Source organism: Lotus japonicus, chromosome 3 (genome assembly GCF_012489685.1).
Source record: "Lotus japonicus ecotype B-129 chromosome 3, LjGifu_v1.2".
NCBI lineage: Eukaryota > Viridiplantae > Streptophyta > Magnoliopsida > Fabales > Fabaceae > Lotus > Lotus japonicus.
This window is the reverse complement of record NC_080043.1, coordinates 67213185-67223230: the sequence shown is the minus strand read 5'-3', so window position 1 is coordinate 67223230 and position 10046 is coordinate 67213185. Positions and strand designations below refer to the sequence as shown.

Genomic DNA, 10046 nt, shown 5'->3' with positions numbered 1-10046 from the left:
AAAGTAGAAACAAAGGTATGACATAACAAGATTACCTCGCTGTGAATCCAAAGAAACTAAAATCGGGTTAATCATACAAGAACTCGCGAAGAAAATCCTCTCCCTCTCTTTCTCTAAACTCACAGCTCTCTCTCTCTATTGGGTGGGAAATGAGATATTTTCTCATTTCCTGCCTTTTATAGCGGAGGTCGAAAAAGTAAAATTCGAGGTTTCTCGAATCCGGTCTTCCTGGTACTTTCATCTACTGATAAGAAGTGAATATTTGGCGATAGAATGCCAAACCTCAAAATGAGGTTCTATGAATTGAAGAAAACGATATAAACGCAGTATGGATCAAAATACGCCGGAAATTTACTTTTTGCAGTTGACATCGGATGAAGAAACTTTCTTCTGAAGAAAGATCGCAATTGTTGAAAGAATTGTGACTGTAGATGGAAACTTCGTTAAAAGCTCCGAATGGAAAACTCTTCATTCAGGGTCTTAATTAAAGTTCCCGAGAAGATAAAGCCTAGCTTCGACGGACTTCCGGAAAGCCAAACCTATCGTGTGAATAGTCTAGAGTTCTGTAGCGAAACACTGGTCATGGGAAAAATACTCGGAGGTTCTTATTTTTCTAACGATTTTGAATTTCGCTTAAAGCTCTAGGAGCGGAAATAGCCTTTTTCAGACGCTCTCAACCTTAGCCGGGTGTAGAAATGACTTGAACTATAACTTAAAATGACTATAGTACCATCATTAGTCATTTCCTGAACTTTCTTCTTCATAAAGTCTTCCAATTCAGCAGACACTTGTTCAAGTTTCTTTCACGATATATTGAAACCTAAGCGTGAATAGGAATCAAATTATTTAATCGATAACTAAACACTAGGGTCTTACATGAGAATATAATAGAATATTAGGTTACAAATGGTGTGTGTGTGTGTGTGTGCGTGCGTGTGCGTGTTTGTGTGTGTGTGTATTTATCTTTTTATTTTAATGGTGTTTATCTTAAAATAATGGCTCTGATAAATATTTGCAACCTCTGGCGTGATTAATCTCCCCCATTGCATCTTGCATAGTATCCTTGTTCTCTTCCCTTCTCATTTTCCACCCTCATCCAACCTTGCAAACACCCCCTCCATCTGAAGCCATATCAATTTGCTCATCATAAAATCAACAATGAAATCCTGCAAGTACATAAACACACATCTGTGACCTAGAAATCTTCTCAGATCTCTCCCCTTCCCTTCTTTCCTTATAAACATGCAATCTCTGACGCCATTTCACATCCGTCAAACGCCGTTATGAGTTGGAGAGACAAGAAATATGAAGAAAAGAGAGTAAAAGTAAAGATGTAATAAATGATTTGATTAAAAAAGAAGAGATAAATAAAGGTGAAAAAATAACGGAAGATCAATTATAATAAAATTGTTTGCATCTATTTTTTTTTATTACATGAGGAAATGTTTACTTTTATTTAAGTGAACATTGATACAAGAGTTACTCCAAAAATTAATGTGGAATCACCCATTAACATTATTAGCAGGTAACAGACACAAGATACTACATCAAATGAGTACTACTAAAATCTATCAAATTGAGTTTGGATGAAACTGTCTCGGGTTTGATCACACAGGCAAGTCTCCAATCTTCTGTTGTTCATCCATGGCCTCACTCTCACACATAGCAACATGTTTGGTCTCTGATTTACTCAAATATGTTTCCTTCTTCTCTTGCTGATCCATGGTATCACATAGCACAGTCCCCATAATCTCAGGCAACCCAAACAAAGTCAAATTGGATAACATTCTCACTATCTCAAACACCCGATAAGAAAAGATGTAGTTTTTCCTCCCAGCAGATATAAAAAAAAGGACTGAAAATGCAACCAAATGTGATTGCTTGCCTCACCAATGAGGTTGTGGTGTTCCTCACACATGTGGAGAACAACTTAATAATGTAAATCAAGAACACATTGTAAGCCGTGCAAGCACCAAAAAACGACACCATTGCTAGCCCCACTTTAGCACCCGATGATTTATCACCAACAACAACACACTTCACACAGCAAATCCCACCCAACAAGGAGAAAACAATAATCGATGGCTTTCTTCTGTAGTTTTCCAAGAAATAGGTGGCTATGCCAGAAGTGAACTCCATCACTCTCACACATAGCAACTTGCTTAGTCTCTGATTGACTCAAATATAATAGAATATAATACTACCTTCGTTCCCTTTCCATTTGAAAAAAAAATATTTGTTACTATATATCTGTCCACTTAGCTTTTCAAGAGTCTTAAATGATGTTTTTCCAAATAATACCCTTGTGAGAGTAATAGATGAAGAAAAATAAAACACATTTAAGAGAGTAAAATATAAAAACATGTAATACTTTTATGAAAATTAACAACATTAATTGAGCTCCTCAACATGTGTGTTTCTTCTCTCCCTTGACAGTTAAATAGGAACGAAGGTAGTAGAATATTAGGTTACAAATGGTGTGTGTGTGTGTGCGTGCGTGCGTGTGTGTATGTTTATCTTAAAATAATGACTCTGATAAATATTTGCAACCTTTGACGTGACTCATCTCCCCCATTACGTCTTGTACTGTATCCTTGTTCTCTTTCCTTCTCATTTTCACCCGCATCCAACCTTGCAAACACCCCTCCATTTGAGGCCATATTGATAGCTCCTTTGCAAGTGTACAAAGTTCCCCGTAGTGATAAATTATCGATCCCTCGAGGATTGTGATTCAATACTAATTCTCTTAACTTCTAATATTCAGATTATGAAAATAAAAACCAATTTTAAGGATTTCAAATATTGTAGCAATCACTCATAAAAAGTAAAAGAGAAAATCAAATAGTTTAAGAAATCAGATGAGAAAAAAATAGTACTTGGGTCTTGTTTCACTTATTCGGCTTATGCCTTCATTCTAACAATGTTCATATGAATCCAATAAACTTTTCTACGACGATTTAGTCTATGTTCTAAGATATTGATAACTCACACGCCCTAGACTTTCAATTCAATTACTAAGTCTGTTTTACGAGCACCTAGACCAGAGAATTAAATATTAAGTCCTATTTAAACTAGCCAACTCAATTAGGTTCTACTCTTGAATCAAGCAGTAAGGTACGTCTAATCTAATTGTTTCCTTATTTCTCTAATTCATAATCAACTTCTGTTCTCATAAGAATCAGTAAATTACTCACATGCATTCAAGTATAATCAAGATAAATTGAAACAAGTACGTAGATTGATAAATATAATTCATATGAAGTTCGAATCAAAACATAATCCTAAAAAAATCCACATTCCAAGTATTAAAAGAAATTTAGCCAATCATGGCCATAAAAATTACCAAGAAATAAAGGAAGAACCTATGAAGTTAATGATCAACGTCGTTCACGCTCAACACCGTTTTTCGTCAAAAAAAAACCTCCCCCTCGTTCTGTCTGGTACCGTCAATATATATACACCAAAAATTAACCAAAACCTACTATATTATAATAATACTCCCTCCGGTCCTATTTATAAGCATGAAAGAGAAGAAAAATCTTGGTCCTTTTTATAAGAACCAAATGAAAGTTTGAGCTATATTAATTAATTTTTTCCAATGATACCCTTATTAATTCTAACTTGTAAAATGTGTCTCATTAATTATTCTCTCTCTTTTCCACTTTCCAACACTAATAACAAAGGATAATTTTGGAAGTTCATTTTAATTTAAGACAAATTTAATGCATTTTATCTAATTTAACTACATTTCTTAAACTGTGTGAATTTTTTTTTGTTGCTTATAAATAGGACCGAAGGGAGTATTAAATCCTTCCAATCAGGTTCCGTTTCTTACGTTTAAAAAAAAAGTTCCGTTTCTTCTTCCCATTCAATCACGTGATCTCCTCATCAAATAAGCCAAAAATTTGCCTTTTACTGCTGCCACGTGTCGCGTCACCATTTGTCCAAGTTTAAGTGAATATTCAATGCCTGTGGGTGCATGGTAGCTCCGTGGACCAACAGCGCCGGATCAGATCCCTTTTTCCTGATTTTCCTGAAATTAACATTAAATAAAAATAAGATAAAATAGGATAAAATTCAGAAATAAACCACCTAAATCCTAGAAAATCTATAATTTAAAAAAATACTAATTAATGATAGATAAAAACTACTAAAATCTAACAAATCAAAATAAAAATTTATAAAATTCTAAATTAATTAAAAATCCGAAAATTATATAAAAATATCATAAAAACTAATTAAAACTCAGAAAATAAATTAGAAATATAATAAAAGACCCACAAAAAATACCCTTATATCCTCGGGTCAACACATATCAATTTGCTCATCTTAAAATCAACAATGAAATCTTGCAAGTACATAAACACTCATCTGTGAAATCTTCTCAGATCTCTCTCCTTCCCTTCTTTCATTTTAAATAGGTAATCTCTGACGCCATTTCACATCGTCAAACACCGTTATGAGTTGGAGAGACAAGAAATATGAAGAAAAGAGAGTAAAGGTAAAGATGTAATAAATGATTTAATTAAAAAAAAGAAGAGATAAATAAAGGTGAAAAAAGAACTGAAGATCAATTATAATAAAATTGTTTGCTTCTATTTTTTTTATTGGGTTACATGAGGAAATGTTTGCTTCTATTTAAGTAAACATTGATACAAGAGTACTCCAAAAATTAATGTGGAATCAACAATTAACATTATTGGGAGGTAATAGACACCAGATACTACATCAAATGAGCATTACTAAAATCTATCAAATTGAGTTTGGATGAAACTGTCTCCAGTTTGATCACACAGGCAAGCCTCCAATCTTCTGTTGTTCATCCACGGTCTCACTCTCACACATAGCAACCTGTTTGGTCTCTGATTTACTCAAATATGTTTCCTTCTTCTGCAGATCCATGGTATCACATAGCACAATCCCCATAGTCTCATAGCACAATCCCCATAGTCTCAGGCAACCCAAACAAAGTCAAATTGGATAACATTATCCCAATCTCAAACACCCCATAAGAAAATATGTTGTTTTTCCTCCCAGCAGATATCAAAAAAGACTGAAAATGCAACCAAATGTGATAGCTTGCTTCACCAATGAGGTTTTGGTGTTCCTCACACATGTGGGGACTCAATAATGTAGACGAGGAACACCGTGTATTGTGTCATACGCTTTCCTTTTTCTGGCTCAGTTAACGTTTTTTTTTAACATAGGCTCAGTTCGGGAACATTGATATTGATAGTGTCCCTAAATCATAGCTCAAGAAGTATGAGTTAGGGAACATGTAGGTTTGGTGGGGGAGGTCTATTGATCAATCTTTGGCGAGTGAAAAAAAAGTAAACATTGATGCAAGAGTTACTCCAAAAATTAATCTGGAATCAACAATTAACATTATTAGTAGGTAACCGACACAAGATACATCAAATGAGCACTACTAAAATCTATCACATTGATTTATGATAAAATCTATCAAATTGAGTTGGGATGAAACTGTCTCAGCTGGTTTGTTCACACGGGCAAGTCTCCAATCTTCTCTTGTTGATCCATTGTCTCACTCTCACACATAGCAACTTGCTTTGTCTCAGATTTACTCAAATACGTTTCCTTCTTCTCCTGCTGATTCATAGTATCACAAAGCACAATCCCCATAGTCTCAGGCAACCCAAACAAAGTCAAATTGGATAACATTATCACAATCCCAAACACCCCATAAGAAAAGATGTTGTTTCTCCTCCCAGCAGATATCAAAAAAGGACTGAAAATGCAACCAAATGTGATAGCTTGTCTCACCAATGAGGTTGTGGTGTTCCTCACACATGTGGGGAACAACTCAATAATGTAGATGAGGAAAACATTGTAAGCCGTGCAAGCACCAAAAAACGACACCATTGCTAGCCCCACTTTGGCACCCGGTGATTTATCACCAACAACAGCACACATCACACAGCAAATCCCACCCATCAAGGAGAAAACAAAAATCGATGGCTTTCTTCTGTAGTTTTCCAAGAAATAGGTGGCTATGCAAGAAGGAAACTCCATCAATGCACTGAACACAACAGCCAAGTAAATGTTGAACCCCAAGTTCCCCACCGCTAATGGCATCCCAAAATACACCATGCCGACACCGATTCCTAGCACCATCACCGCCACCATTCTTGTCAGTGCCCAGCGTTTCTTGAAAAGCTCACCTACTGAAGAGTAGAGTTGAAAGATTGAAACCTTTTCTTTGGGTTTCAAGGTTTCTATGAAGTTAGCGTTGTGTTCTGATAAGGTAACCCCTTTGAGGATTTTCATGGCTTCTTTGACTCTACCCTGCATCAGAAGCCATCTGGGTGATTCTGTGATGAAGAAGTAAGCGAGAACAGAGTAAAACAGAGCAGGGACTGAAGTACAGAGGTACAGAGATCTCCATGAGAGGCTTCTGTTGACATAGGCTATGCCTGGTAGAGACATATACCCCATTGTAAAGGTGAAATACTCCACAATCCCCACCCTGAACCTCCACTCTGCACTCACATTTTCTGTGAGAAGGACTAGAACACAGGTTCCAATGGAGGAACGCCAGAAACCGATTAGGAATTTCAAAGCAGAGTAGACCCAGATGTTGGGGGAGAAAATAATGAGGATTGAAGTGATTGACATAGACACACAAGAGAAAACAAGCATGTTTTTTCTGCCTAGAGCGGAATCAGCTAAAGCTGCGAGAACAGAGGAGCCTAGAAGGCAACCTATGAAAAAAGCAGATTGGGGTAAACCAGTGATGAAGGTGCTTGCACATTCAAGCCCCCAGTGGGAAATAATGGTCATGGAAGGGTGTGAGTCCCATGACCAAGAAGATCTTGGGATTTTGCAGATGTCAGAGGTAGAGGAACATGTGGTGGTGTTTGAGTTTGAGTTTGTGTTACAGTGCCATGTTGGGTAGTTATCTGTGTAGATACTGATGAAAGATTGTTGTGCATCGAAGAACATTGCAACAGCAACAAGCACTGCTTGCAGGAACTCCATCCAGCCGAAGTTTCCTAAGCTTTTTTCAACCATGTCATCCCATGACTGCATCAGTTTTCTCTCATGCTCTGCTGCTGAGGAGGGAGATTGGGAAGGTGCTGTTGTTTGAACTGAAGCTGCAGGCTCCATTTGAGTGAGTTTATGTGTGTCTTGGTTGGGATACTGATGGAGAGAAAGGTGAAGGGTTAGAGTGGTTATATAGTGGTGCGTCAAGTGGACAATTTGAAATCAGGTAGTGGTGGCGGTGGTCATATTCGCGATGACTATCTATCTGCAAATGTTGAACACTTGAACCAGAGAAACTATGAGTGGGCATGATAGTTTTATAAAGTTTTATTGTTTTTTTTCTTTGTTGTGTACTGAATTGAATTGTTTTTTCGTGTACTGATTTGGATTGTTTTTAAAAGGAAATATGTACTCAATTAAATCAAAGCGGGCTTAGAAACGCAAGAGGGAAAACTGAGTTGGCAATATAGGTTGAGTGTGTGAGAAGAACTTTCGAGTTCGATCCTCACACAATACACTCTGAAGGAGGGATGATGAGTCTTAACTGTGACTAAATCCTGAATCTGACGGCATCCAAATGATTACCTAATACTGGATATTTATACATAAAGAAAAAAAGCGGGACTAGAAGCGGATACATTAGAATGAGAAAAGGCAACAAAGCGAAGGAATCTCTTTCATCCAAATTGAATTGCATTTGCATCCTTAATAATCATTCCAATACGTGCTACTAAAGCCTCTCAATCTAAAACATTCACATTGATTTTGTTCTAACTCGATAGATGGATGACGATACGATGAAGGTCAAAGGAAAGAGTGCGGCAAATAAGAATTGAAATTCTGATCTCATAGTTCAATTGGACTCATTTAACCATTGTGAATGATAATTGTTGGATTTTTTTGTGTTTTAAATACTTTACATGTAATAGGCTTAATTGCACTTTTCGTCTCTGATGTATCATGTATGTGCGATTTGGGTCCCTCATTTTTAAAACGAGCAATTTGGGTCCTTAAATAATTCTTTTGTGCCAATCAGATCCCTCCGTCAATTGACCGTCCAATTAATAACGGAGTTTGCATATGTGGCGCCATTTAATGATGTGGCTTTTACACTTTCGCCAATGGAATGCCACTGGGACTGCCAACTCACTTAATAAAAAATTAAATTAAACTAATTCATACTGAAAAAAGATCTGGAATCTAAACCTAAAAAAAAAAAAATCTGGAATCCCCATCCCCTCTCTCTTCATCTTCTTCCCCAGCCCCTCTCTTTAACATGATCCACCCAAACCGCCACTCTATCAGCTACCTTTCTCCAGCAACAAAACCCAAAGCACAACTCCAAAGAACACAGACCACTACTCTCTCTTCCCTCGGTCTACCTTCACTACAACCACCATGGGTTCTCCCTCTCTCATTCCAGTCTCACCTCTCTCCTCTCCGATCCATTAGGGTCCTGTGTTGTACGCGGTCGTTTGAGGAGATCCGGCGAGGGCTGTCGCAGATCGTGTTCGCAGTCACCATGCACCAGATCTGTTTATTTTTTGATTTGGAGATCTGTAAATGGCAGATCTAGAGATTTCATCTGAATATTCAGTTTTTGATTCTTGTGTTTTTTATCTGTATATGGGTTCTTTTTGTTATTAATTTGAAAATTTATTTTTTGATTCTTGTGTGTTTGATTGAGTATGTGGTGCGTAGGTGCAGGAACTGTGAAAGTGTTGTACAGAATCAATTTTCTGGGATTTTTATTTTTTATTTTTGGGGGAAAGGAGTTAATGTTGGAGGATTTGGATTATGATAGATCAGATGAAACTACAAGGAAATTTGATTCAAGAAAAAAGAGCTCAAAATTTTGTTGGCAATTCTATCAAGAATACAGCAAATAGTTTCACCAATGATGAAGAAGAAAATGGTTTAAGCATTTTTTCTCTTAACTTCTGGGAAATTGTTTTTATGTTTGGGGTCGGTTCGTTATGTTTTGATGGGGATTAAAGATGAAGAGGGATGGGAATGGAAGAAGGTGCTATGGTAAAGAAAAAAGGAAAATTAGTGCTTAAGTGGTAATAATAATAATAGATGTGCCAACTCACCAATTTCCGTTTTGAATTTGACGGTCAATTGACGGAGGGTCCTAATTGGCACGAAAAAATAATTTAAGTATTCAAATTGCTCGTTTTAAAATTCAGGGATCCAAATCGCACATACATAATACATCAGGGATGAAAAGTGCAATTAAGCCCATGTAATATTATGGGTTATGATACCTGAACCATGAACCGTAAATACAACCTTCAAACATTATTTTCCTTTCAATTTCTCACTTTTTATCTTATGATATCATATATTACATTTATTATTTATTTCTATCTTCTTTTTCTCTATATATCTACACCCAATACTATAAAATATTTTTTTAATATTATAGTTAAAGTTCTTCTATTTTCATTTACACCTCATATTACTATTTTTTACATTTATTCCTAGCCTCTAGCTTCTTTTGAAAAAATTAAAAGGATGAGAAAAATAATGATGATTCATTTACACTTCTCTTATTTTTTCCTTCTCATTTTTATCCATTTTTTTCATATCTATCTTACATTTCTTATTACATTATTACATCCCAATCTTAGTGTGAGTAAAAGAAAAACGTGAATACAGACGGGTGGTTGATTCAAGTGGTACATGTTTGATTTTCTTTGATAAAGTCTCGGGTTCGAGTCTTGTGGATGGAGAAACCCTTACTGGGAGAGTTGGTCCCACCATGATCTGGATGTTCCCAGCTCGAATAAGATTGTCTTCAAAGGATGACACCTCTATCAAACAAAAACAAAAACGTGAATGATTCATCATTCAGGAAAAAAATAATTCGCGCTAGAAAATATCAATAATCAAAGAAAAGAAGTGTAATGTACTAATGTAGTGGAGTTGGGTAAGATAAAAGAGGTACGGGTATGGATTAAATGCACTTTTATCCGAATTAAAAATATGTGCAATGTCATTGTAAATGAGTTTAAATATTATTGTTTCACCTACGTGGC

General features: G+C 36.1%; 1 protein-coding gene across 1 annotated transcript; it reads right to left on the bottom strand.

Moving 5' to 3' along the window:
- Window positions 1–5349: 5349 nt before the first annotated feature.
- On the bottom strand, window positions 5350–7303 carry LOC130745418 (organic cation/carnitine transporter 3-like). The gene has a single exon (XM_057597648.1). It carries the CDS (start codon window positions 7126–7128, stop codon window positions 5503–5505), a length of 1626 nt encoding a protein of 541 aa, XP_057453631.1. The 5' UTR covers window positions 7129–7303; the 3' UTR covers window positions 5350–5502.
- Between the last annotated feature and the right edge of the window lie 2743 nt (window positions 7304–10046).

Bases quoted from the DNA above. Each gene is read 5' to 3' on its own strand.
- LOC130745418 (XM_057597648.1), bottom strand. From the start codon at position 7,128: ATGGAGCCTGCAGCTTCAGTTCAAACAACAGCACCTTCCCAATCTCCC.